We start from the raw sequence: 11,777 nt of genomic DNA, 5'->3' as shown, positions 1-11,777 counted from the left end.
ACTCAGGTACAGAAACCCCAATTCCAGTGCCGCTGCTGCCAGGAAGCCTTCCCCTGTCCCTCCCTCTCGCCCTGCCCTGGCTCCATGGGATTGGAGGGATGTCATTGTCCAGCTCTGTCCTCTCCTAAGACTGGACGCTCCTCCCCAACCTGCCAATGCTGAGGGCTCGCAGGGGCCCAGCACGGGCAATGTGTGTTGAGTGAACAGATGAATGCATTGAGAATCAAGTGAAACGAGATCAGGAAGCAAGGTGATGAAGTAACTGTCACTTGGGGGTGTTTACGGGGTACGTGTATTTATTGGGTTTCGGCAAGAGGGAAGTGGGACCCTGTGCCGTCACTCCCCCTCCCGTGAGAACCCCGGACCTTGAGGCCTTGCCTGGGGGCGGGTCTCGTCTTCATTCTTCCCCTCTGCACTCCGCCCGGACACCAGTTCCTCTTCCCTCTGAGCGAGTCTCAGGTTGCACAGCCCAAAGACCGCCTGGGACTACGGTGGTCCGTGGAGTGTGCCCAGCGGCGGTTCTGGCTTCCATTCAAGTGACCCGGGCGCTGCCCCTGGGCACTGGAGTCTTTCAGCACTGCCGAGGCAAAGGGTGCTGGTGAGACCTGAAAGGTAGGACAGAGGCGCTAGAATTTGGGTCTGTGCAGGGACTGCAGGCTAGAGCTGGGGGTGCTCTCCTGCAGTGTCTACCCCACCCCAGGGCAGGGCCAGGGAGCTCCCAGCAGCTGTGGTATAGGAGGAGGAAACAACTAGCCGCAGAGCTGGGCCATTTCAGGGCAACGATTGCATTTGGCCCTATCGTAGCCAGTGGCCAATGAGGGTGCCCGAAATGGGGGTGGGGGATACGGCAGTGGGCAACTCAGTCCTTGATTTCACTTTGTTATTACCCCTGAGCTGAAAGGGGTTCATTTGCCACAAGGGGAAGGGGCTGATTGGGGTGGGAGTTGGGGGGGGTGGGGGGGCTGGGGGGGTAGGGTGGGTTGGGGGGGTGGGGAGGTCTTCTGGTCTTCCATTCCTGGAGGGAGAGACAGAGGTTGGGGCAAAAACTAGTTAACTAGGGGCTGAGTTTTACCATTTTAACCAGGGTCTAAGCTGCTCTGAGCTATTAAAAAAACCAATAATAAAGCCAGGCGATAAGGGTTACCACAGGCTGAGTTCAAGGCTTGGATTCCGGTGTCTCTGTCTAGGTGCTTGAATGGGGGACGCCCTGGCATGGGTGTTATTGTTGCCGCTGCTGCTACAGAATCCAGGCAGCCAGGGATTGTCCTGCAATGTGTCCTTAGAGGCTGACTGGACCAAAGAGTTCCCGGACACATGCCTGAACTTCAGTGGCGGAGGACTGAGCCTGCCCCTGAACCAGTCTCTGCAGGCCAGAAACTTGAAGCTCCTGGACCTGTCTGGGAATGGCCTTCAAAAACTCCCGTGGTCCTTCTTCAAAGAGCTGAATGAGCTGAAGTTCCTGAATGTGACAAACAACCCACTGGAAGACGTGGACCGTGAGCTGGCCACATACTGTGACCTTAAACTGCAGGCCGACTGCAGGTGTGACCTAAAATCCTGGTACAAGGACAGGCAAGACAACTGCTCTGACTACCTGGAGTGCCTGGACAGGATAGGCAACACCTGGCACAATTTCTCCACTTTCCATTGCCCCTCTGGCCTGAGTGGGATGGCCATTGGGTCACTGGCGGCCAGTGGAAGCCTGCTCCTTGTGCTTGCCATTGCTGGCCCGGTGTTAGTCTGGAGACTTCGGAGGCGCCGGGCATCTAGTAATCCAGTCCAGGGCAAATCATGGACTGCTCAGGATGGTCACAAGCCTGGCTTGAATCGGCAGCCTCGGTATAGTAACCGGGCAATTAGTCCGAAGCCTCCAGCTGCCACTCTGCCCAGCCCCTCCTCGCCTGACTATGAGAATATGTTCCAGGGTGAGCCAACTGCCAGGCACCAACCATGGGCTGGACACAGGTGAGTGAGTGACACATTAGCCTGCAAAACTCAGGAGCTAGAAGACTAGGGTTCAAATCTCTGCCTTTTGCAAGCTGGGTGATCTTGGGCAAGTAGTTTTACTTCTATGGGCCTCAGTTTCCTCATCTGTAAAACGGTGATAATATACCCCACCTCGAGGGATTGGGATTAGAATTAAGTGAGTTCCTGCATATGGGACCAGCTTCCCTCTCAAGACAGAGCTGGGGCTCCGTGGTGGTGGTCAGCAGCCTGGGTTCAGATCTCCTGTGACCTGGGACTCGGAATTTCTGTTTCTGTCCCAGTAAAATGGGGACAGCCCTCTACTCCATCTCCCCTTGACACACAGGAGAGGCTAAGTAGGCCATTGTGTCCCTCTTTCCTCATGAAGCCCTGACACTTCTAGATGGGTTCAGCTTTTTCAGATTGGATGAGAGACTGGAGGGAATTTCAGGAGGTGGCACCAGTGGGGGACAGAGTGGGGGGTGCGGTGAAGGCTGAGAGGTAGAAGGGAACAGAGAAAGCTGTGAAAGGGGCTTGAGAAGGCAAGACTTGGAGATGAGGCTGGAGGAGTCTGGGAGGATCCAAGCTGGAGGGGAACCGCATCATGGCTGGGTTTGGCAATCAGAATCCACAAGGTGGGGAAGCCAGTGGGAAATGCTGTTGGCGAGAAATGAGAGAATATGCAAAGAAGACGCAAATAAGATTCAAAAGCAGAAGTGGTCTGTGGCAGGGAGCTGAAGGCACTAGGCTCACAGAGGCAGCTGGTATTCTGACATTTGCCTCAACCTCACCGTCACCAAGTCCTCAGGGCCAGTCTCCTCCAAAAAATATGATTTAAAATTGATTGTGTTGTTCCCATACCATCTGTTTTACTGTTGCACAAAGGGAGGGTCTGGGAGGAAAGGGAATGACTTTCCATGCTCGCACAGTGAGTGAGAAGTAGAGGCAGCATATAAACTTTGATTACAGCCCTTTCCATCCCTAAGCAACCATCTATGTGATCAGTTATTCATACTAAATTGTGAATGACTGATAGACAGCAACTACCCATAGAGACCCTTGTTATAAGAGGAGGGGGAAGGTTAGGATAGTCTAGGGGCAGGCAGTTCTTCTTTTGGGGTCTTGCCTGCCATAGTTATGACATTCCTAAGAAATTATCTCCTTTGTAGACCAAGGTTACAAAGTCAGTTGCTTCGGGGATGTGGCAAAAACATTTCCCATCTAAAGGGGCAGGTTCGGTTTGACTCCAGCCACTTGTGTCCACGTGATTGGTGTGACCAGAGCTGCTGATTTTAAAGAGCAAACAGAGGTCTAAATTTTAATGTAAAAAAATGAGCAACTATATCAACTCTAAGAAAGGAAAAAACCCTACCATGGGCTCAAGGCTTTTGGACCGTAGCATAATATAATGCTGAACCCACAGAGTCTCCCCTAAATCATGGGCCTCTACTTCCTTTCTTCAGAAACAGTTGGACTGGGCTGGCTCATGCCTCACTTCCCTCCTCTGTAAATATTAGGCATGAACTAAACTGCCTAAAATTGTCTCTGTCTCTTGAAGCTGTCCCGAGGGGCCCCTAAGTCCTCCCCATCACATCTATCTGTCCCTACAGGCCCCACACTTCAGAGGACAGTGACTTCTACATGAACTACGAGGGTGGCGAGCAGGACGCCCAGCCAGTCTATTGCAATGTGCAAGCTCTGGCTCAGGCCCCACGGGGCCGGACTCGGCTGGACCTGTCCTCCCTGGATGAAGAGGAGTACGTGATGCCTGGGCAGTGAGTCTGCTGCCTTCCGGGTGGTCTGGGGCAGACCGACTCTTCCTTGGCCTCATCGCCCCATCTGAGGAATGGTGCAATCAAGGGCCGCCTTTGAGGCCCCAGGGAGACCCCTCCTCAGTTCCCTGGCTGTGAGAAGGGGAGCAGGAAAGGCCCTAAAACAAGGACAGGAGGGTTGATGTGGGGACCCTGTCATCAACCTCCTGGTTGTGTGCAAATGGCTCTCAGTAAATAAAAGCAAGGGGCTGCTGGGCTGCTGGCTCTAGGAGAGACTCCTGAGCTCCCGAGACCAGCACTCTGAGACACCCAAATTTGCTCCCCACTCTTGTCCTCCCATCTGTTCCTCACAGGGTCCCCCTAGACCCTTATTATCTAGGCTCAGCCCCTAGGGCAGCCCATGACAGCCCTGGAAGACTTTATAATTCATTAATCCGTATCTCTTCCCTGCTCACATGGCTCCCCATTGCTCCCAGAGCCTCAGCCCTCAAGGTCCAGCCTTGCTACTCATGACCTCTTCCATCCATCTGCCCTTCTGATCTGAGCCTCTTGCCCGCTTGCCATGCTTTACTAAAGTTTTCATTGTCTGCCTTTGCCCATGCCATTCTCAGGAAGCATGGGTGACAGTCCTAACTTCAGCAATAACTGGGCCTCAGTTACCCCATCTACTAAATAGGATGATTAGAATTGGTCTTTAAGGCTATTTAAAAGAATTAAAAAAAAATTTTTGCAGAGCCTCCCTGGTGGCGCAAGGGGTTAAGCACCACAATGTGAAGCGAGCCACAGACTCTGCAGCACAAGTTTGATCCCCGGCTGACCAGGGAGCTAACCACATGGTGCAGCAGACCTCTACTATCTCGTCCGCTGCTCCCCTCAGCAGTGTACTTCGGTCAGTCTGCTTGTTCTGCTCCCCACTCTGTCTCTGGTGAATCCTCTCACCCCATCTCCCCCCAACAACTCTGGCCTGTACCCTAGCTCTTGTATGCATAAATAAATAAATCTTTTAAAAAAATTTTGCATAGAAGAACTGGGGTGTAGGCTAGAGATGCGGGGGGGGGAGGGGCAGGGGTTGAGAGGATTCACCAGAGACAGAGTGGGGAACAGAACAAGCAGACTGACTGAAGTACACTGCTGAGGGGAGCAGCGGACTAGACAGGAGAGGTCTGCTGCATCTAAGGCTATTTTAGCCAAGTTATCCGTTCATTCTGAGAGCCAAGTTCTCAGAGCTCAGTGTATTTCAAGAGTTTGTTCAAGCTTATGCTTCAGCTAGGTTTTCCATCAGCTGATCCCAGCTCAGCTCCTGCCAAGTCCCCAATGTAGGGGAGGCAGAGCTGGACACAGACACTTCCCAATCCTGGGAGGTCAAACCTATGCTGGAGGAAAGGATGGAGCCGGGGTTCTCAGAGGGAGACAACTGAAGGAGTTTGAAAATGGCCTCATGTAGGAGGGAAATATGCAGTGGGTTTTGAAGGCTGCATATGTAGTTGAGGAGAGGGCAGGGGGATCAGGCCAGCAAGAACCAGCCTGGAGAAGTGAAAGGCACAAAGCAGCAGTTTCCAGCAAAGGCAACAGCTGATGTTGAGGGATGAGACTCAGTGGGGCATCTGCAAACTTTGGGGGGCCCTAGTATTGAGTTTAAGAGATCCTTTGGTCCCTAACACTTGGGAGTGATCTGGAACAGATCAGTGGACCTACAAGAATCTTCATCTGCCTTGCACCCCCATATCTGCACCCTGCATGCTGCTCCAGCTCCTGCCCAAGTCCTCTGTCCTCTCAGCATAAATCAGACTAGCCCTCTACAGTGTCCACTCCCTTCAGGCCTTCCCAGCGCTTTTGCAGTAGACCTGCACTGCTACCAACATCCATGAGATTTGTTGGGGGCCACCCCCCACCTCAGCTTTGCTCATTCCTACTTCAGTGTCTTTCACCTGCTGTTTCTTCTGCCTCAAATATCCATCCCCCAACTCTCCCCCTAGTTTTTTCTTTCTCCAGGTCTCAGTTTAGACATCCTCTCCTCATTACCCCCATCTACCATTCATTAATTCATAATACACTGCCTGTGGTGGCTCCATGGCACAATTCTTACGGCAATGGACCACTTTCTTATAATTTATCTCTGTATTGTCTTCCTCATTTAATGGAGCGCTAGTTGGGTGGGTTTTGCCTGTCCTGTTACTTCTGTTCAGTGCTCACTCAGGGCATGGCACAGAGCAGGCATCACTGAACACATTCAAGGACACCTGCAGCCATTCTGGTCTGCCTCTGGGTGGCAGCATTCACAAGGGATACCTCACTTGACACTGGAAAGAGCTACTCCAGACCCCCATGACAGTTTTCAAGGGGGGACAGGCGAGTGGGTGTGGGGAGGGGGCTGGATGTGGCTCATCTCAGTGATTCCAAGATGATTAAAGGAAGAATATATAACTTGGGTGATGTGTGCATAAAAAATGTTCTACACGACTTATTTTCTCCCTGCTCTCCCTATATGAAAGGGGGAGGCATCATTAACAAGAAGAGAAGTGCCACAAACAGGCGGGGTGATGCAACTCTTCTAGTTTGGTTGTTTTTTTTTTTTAATTTATTTATTTATACAAGCACTGGGTACAGTCAGAAGCACGGGAGGGTGAGAGGATTCACCAGAGCCAGAGCAGGGAACAGAACAGACAGACCAACGAAATACACTGCTGAGGGGAGCAGTGGGCACAGCAGGAGAGGTCTGCGCGTCATGTGGGACCCTCCCCGGGGGGCCGGGAAGCGAACCCGCGCTGCAGAGGCTGCGGGCAGCTTCGCAGCCCCGCACTCAACCGCTGCGCCACCGGGAAGGCCCAACTCTTCTAGTTTGGGGGCAGCATCATACACAGTGTGCTTGATTGCAGACATGTATAGCTCTGGGTTGCCTGTGTTTGGAAAGGTAACTCCAGTGCTGGGAGACAACAGGTTGGTGACACAGACAGTGCCAGAAACAAGAGAACAGAGATGAGACAGGTGGAGACCGAGATCCAGAGGGTCTAAGAAACAGAGCTAGAGACGCTCAGAGAGAGATATCCCAGGCTGCCCTTCAGACCCACTGGTGTCAGGAGGGTCATTCCATTGCAGAGCAACACAAGAACGCCCAACACCCATTCCCGACCCCTCCACTCATCCCATTCCACGTTTCCAAAGGGAACCCTGACCAAGGAAGTGAGGGTTCGTCCCAAGGTCACGCCCCGTCCTGGACACCACAGGGACTGGGTTAAGCAGTTTCATTTTTATTCCCAGAGTTTTAAGTAAATGCGCATCATCAGACCAGCCTTTTCCTCAGTCCTCCAGTTCCCAGGCATACCACCCCAATAAATTAATAATAAATACAAACCTATAAATACAGAGTTTGGGGCAGGAGTGGTTATGGATCGGGTATTCAGTTTCTAAGAGCCCATTCTGCACGCACAGGAGAATGAGGTGACCTCTCTGCACACACCCATGAGGGACGGCTGAGGGGCCTCAAGCGCAGTGGCAGTCCTTGGCAACGAGGTCGTCGTAGGGCGTGAGCGCCACGCGGCCGTCGCTATCCCGGTGCATAAGCACCACCGGCTCGTAGCTGGCGGGCACGCAGCAGGGCGCGGGCGCGGCCTCGGGGTTCAGGCGGTGAAGACGCGCCTGCATCTGCGCGTGCATGTTGGCTGAGCGGAACTGGCTGGGGCAGGCGCCGACGCAGATGCGCACGTCCACCTCGCGGGGCGCCATCACCCATTCGGCCCAGCCCAGGTCCTTCAGCGACGCGCGCAGGCTCCGCAGGCCGCAGCAGCGCCCCTCCCCGAGCGGGCAGCCGTCCGAGGTTCGCGCGTACGCGCTGCGGCGCTCCCTGGCGGCGGCTGTCAGCCACTGCAGCTCCAACTGGGGCTGTGCAGAAGACGCCATCACCCGCCCCTGGGCGGCTAGCCGAGAAGATCGCAGACGGAGTGTGGGCACCTTGCCAAGGCTGAGCTGACGCCGCAGTGGACGCGTCACGTCCCATGAATTAGGCGCCGTCGGGGACAGTCGGAACAGGGCGCGATGCAGGCGGGAGGCTTTGGGGAACCCCTCAGACAAGGCGGCCTTGGGGATGCGCAGATGCAGGTCGCTGCCTGGCCCAAGTTGTACTGCAGGGGATGGAGGGGAGAGAGAGGAGAGCCAGTCACTTCGTGGGCTGGGGGAAGAGGCACCCATTTCCTCTCCGGGGCCTTTGCACATGCTGCTCACCCTAGCAGGCACACGCTTCCCTAAATCTCAACATGGCCGGCCGCACATTTTCCCAGCCTGCATAGCACACAGTAGATGCTTAGTAAATGTTTGCAGGAATGAGTGTAGATCCGATATTTAGAAAGACTGGGGTTTCAATGCTGGCTCTGCCTCCACTGGCAGTCAAAAACCTCTTACTGAAAGCCTACTCAGGGCCTTCCTGGTGGTGCAACGGGTTAAGTATCAGCACTATATGAAGCAATCCCCAGCTACTGCAGCACGGGTTCAATCCCCAGCCAGGGAGGTGACCCACATGGCACAGCAGACCTCTCCTGTCTCACCCCCTGCTACCCTCAGCAGTGTATTTCAGTCTGTCTGCCTGTTCTGCTCCCCACTCTGTCTCTGGTGAATCCTCTCACCCCCCCCCACCTCTGGCCTGTACCCCAGTTCTTGTATGCATAAATAAATAAATCTTTAAAAAAAAAAAATCAAGCCTACTCAGTGCCACGGGCTACAGCAGCCAGTTACTCTGTCTTCAAATCTCAGAGTCTCCATTTCCATATGAGAAATGAAGAAGGCCAGGCTTCCTAGGTTCTTAGACTACCCACCCCCCGCCCCCAGCCCCCAGGCTGGTATAGGTGTTGGGGGAACAGGGGCTTGAGTGCCCTCAATGCAGTCCCCAGGCTGGGAGTGTCACAGCAAAATCGGGGTTAGACAGGCTAAGAGGGCTCCCTTCTGGTCAGACACCCTTCCCCAGCCCCTCCCCGTTCCCTGTGAAGCCCAGCTCTTCACCACCACCACCACCAACCCCCACCCCCCGACACACACCCGTGCCTACCCCTGTAGCCTGAAAGGTGGACACGAAAACATTCCCCTCCCTAAGACAACCGCCTGGTGGGACTGGAGCGGAATCTTAGCGCTCGATTGCATCAGATTCGGAACCAGCCGCGGGGCAGGCTCTGCGCAGCACACAGCCCTGTCCCCGCCTCCTTCCTCCCTTTCCCCCTCTACTGTCCTCCTGGTTAGCCCCCCCAAACACAGACCCCTACATCCCGGAGCAAGGACCTGTCCTTCTGCCAGATCTTGTCTCTGGGTCCTCTAGGCTCTGTGAGCCTTCAAGAGAATCGCTGGCATCTCAGAACCTGCTTCTGCACTGGCCCCTGGAGAGGGTCTGTACCACCTCAGGCTGGCTTAGCCTGGCCTGGTGCCTATGACACAAACTGGCTGCAAGTTCCCCCATCACCACGGAAGGGGGGCTTTCTTGCTAGGGTCACAGATGGGGAAACCGAGGCTCAGGGGCAGGCTTGGGCTTCTATGATAAAGTCACTGGGTACATGATGGGAGCAGCCTAGGGGAACCAGGGTCTCCCAGATTTCACTTACGCTTTGGGATGAGTATCCTGACTTGAGCGGCCGGGACCAGCTCGGAGCTCCAGTCTACCCAGTCCTGGTTCTCCTGAAGTCTGCTCTGCAGGTGTTCATAGCCCTTCCGCAGCTCCTGAAATCTAGAGACATTCAGACTGAAGGGCAAGTCAGAAGAGCTTGGGAGGCCGGAGAGTGGCTGCTGGGCCAGAGAGAGGGCATGTCCAGCCCAGAGCCTGGAGAGCACCAGCAGCGTCGTGAGCATTGGAGAGCGGTGCGGCGGTGTCAGGTCCTGCCCGGGCATGAGCGTGCTCGTTACACTCAGAGCAGGGACTGACCCCGGCTCTGCTGGACAGGCCTTTATAGTCCCAGGACTTTGTCCAGCCCCGCCTACCTGGACCCGGCTGCGTGGGTGCAGAGTAAACACTGCAGGGACCACAGCTGGTAGGGGCTTCAGCTGCGTTTTTGAGAGGCACTGCGGAGGGGGTGTTCCTGTGGAAGCTGGGGACACTCCCCCGCTCCAGGAGCCTGTCTGCGCCCAGTAGTCTCTTCTGTGAAATGGAGACTTTGTCCCAGCTCAGAGGGCTAGTGGGAAGAATGATTTGATCCTAAAGATTCATTACTACCTGCTAATTTCGTAACAAGACTTTAAAGGTGGCGGGATTTCTTCCCTGGTGGGATGCCTTCTCTACTTAGGATCAAAGGCTGAAGATAAAAACAAAGGAAGCAGGGGAGAAAGAGCCAGAAAGTGCAACTTTGGGCAAGTTGTGCAACAACATTGTGCAACCATCACCTCTATATAATTTCAGAACATTTCATCACCCCATAAGGAGACCCCCACCCCTTGAGCGTTCACGTCCCACCTGCCTCCCGGAACCCCTGACAACCACTGATCTGCTTTCTACCTGTGGATTTGCCTGTTCTGGACATTTCATATAAATATTCTGCACCCAATTTCCAGTGTTGGGGGGTTTCCCATGCCAACAATTGTCCAACACCTACAATTCAGCTCAGTCCCAACCACAAGTCGAAGGCTCAGTTCTGTTAGACTATCCCTCTTCTCCCTTGAGGTGCCACTTGCAAGTCCAGGTTGTCATCTGTTTCTGACCCACCAGCTGCATTTTGGAGGTCCATGTCCCCTCCCCAGGTTCAAAAATTTGCTAAAGCAACTCACAGAATTCAGGAAACTTTTACTTGCTGGGTTACTGATTCATTACAAAGGCTATTGAAGGATACAAGTCACCAGCGAGGCAGAGCACATGATCTCTGCACATCTCCTTGCATTCACCAAGCCAGCTTTCTTCCAAATTCTGTCCTGAGGTGTTTTTTTTTTTTTTTAAGATTCTTTAAAAAAATGCGTACAAGAACTGGGGGGCAGCCCAGAGGTGCCGGGGGTGGGGGGGTGAGAGGACTCACCAGAGACAACAGAACAGGCAGATCCACTGAAATGCACTGCCAAGGGGAGCATCAGGCAAGATAGGAGAGGTCTGCTGCACCATGTGGGTCACCTCCCTGACTGGGGCTTGAACCCGTGCTGCAGTGGCTGGCGATAAATGATAGTGCTGCCTTTAACCCCTGCGCCACCAGGGAGACCCTCTGTTCTGGGTTGTTTTTTTTTTTTTTTTTTTTTTAATAGAGGCATGTTTATTTATTTATTTGTTTGTTTTGCTTGTTTATACAAGCACTGGGTACAGTCAGAAGCGCTGGAGGGTGAGAGAATTCACCAGAGCCGGAGCAGGGAGCAGAGCAGGCAGAAGGACCGAAGTACACTGCTGAGGGGAGCAGCGGGCGGCAGGAGAGGTCTGTGCGCCATGTGGGACCCTCCTCCGGTGGCCTGGGAGCAGCCGGGGATTGAACTGGCGCTGCAGAGGCCACGGGCAGCTTCGCAACCCAGCGCTCAACCGCTGCGCCACCGGGGAGGCCCTGTTCTGGGTTTTTATGGAGTCTTCATTACATTGGCATGTTGGTTAACTCACTAACCGTTGGAGATTGATTTAATCTCCAGATCACCTCTCCAGCCGTCATGAATGGGACTGGAAACTCCAACCCTCTAATCATATCATTGGTTTTCCAGGTAACCGGTCCCCACCCTTAGGTGCTTCCAGAAGTCACCCCACTCACGTCACAAAAGCCACCTTTATCAATCACTCTCAACACATGGGAAATCCCAAGGCTTTTATGAGCTCTTGTCATAAAATATTTATTTTATGACAAATATTTATCATAAATATTTATTACATCAAATATTATTTATTACAAATATTTATTACATTAATTTTATTATTTATTACATTCACTACAAATATTTATTTATTACATCACAATATCTCACATGTAAATGCATCACGCAGTGTGTGGCCCTTTGTGCTTGGTCTCTTGCTTGGCATCATGGCTCATGCTCATCCATGTTGTGGGGTGTCAGGGCTTCACTCCACTTCATGGCTGAGTGATACTCCCCTGTGTGAAACGACCACAAGTTCTT

The 11,777-nt window shown here is 53.3% G+C and overlaps 2 protein-coding genes across 2 annotated transcripts; one reads left to right on the top strand and one right to left on the bottom strand.

Moving 5' to 3' along the window:
- The first annotated feature begins 421 nt into the window (after nt 1–421).
- LRRC25 (leucine rich repeat containing 25) lies at nt 422–4,706 on the top strand. The gene is made up of 3 exons (XM_037504413.2): nt 422–612; nt 1,188–1,965; nt 3,576–4,706. The coding sequence occupies exons 2-3, from the start codon at nt 1,196–1,198 to the stop codon at nt 3,742–3,744; spliced, it is 939 nt and encodes a 312-aa protein (XP_037360310.1). The 5' UTR covers nt 422–612; nt 1,188–1,195; the 3' UTR covers nt 3,745–4,706.
- Nucleotides 4,707–6,892: 2,186 nt separating this feature from the next.
- Nucleotides 6,893–9,608, bottom strand: GDF15 (growth differentiation factor 15). The gene is made up of 2 exons (XM_037504412.2): nt 9,317–9,608; nt 6,893–7,855 (listed from the first exon to the last, which is right to left on the bottom strand). The coding sequence occupies exons 1-2, from the start codon at nt 9,597–9,599 to the stop codon at nt 7,218–7,220; spliced, it is 921 nt and encodes a 306-aa protein (XP_037360309.1). The 5' UTR covers nt 9,600–9,608; the 3' UTR covers nt 6,893–7,217.
- Nucleotides 9,609–11,777: the final 2,169 nt, after the last annotated feature.

The sequence above is a fragment of the Talpa occidentalis genome, unplaced genomic scaffold (assembly GCF_014898055.3).
Source record: "Talpa occidentalis isolate TD23 unplaced genomic scaffold, MPIMG_talOcc4v2.1 talOcc4.12, whole genome shotgun sequence".
Lineage (NCBI taxonomy): Eukaryota > Metazoa > Chordata > Mammalia > Eulipotyphla > Talpidae > Talpa > Talpa occidentalis.
The sequence above is the reverse complement of the archived record's forward strand: the minus strand, read 5'-3'. Positions and strand labels throughout refer to the sequence as shown.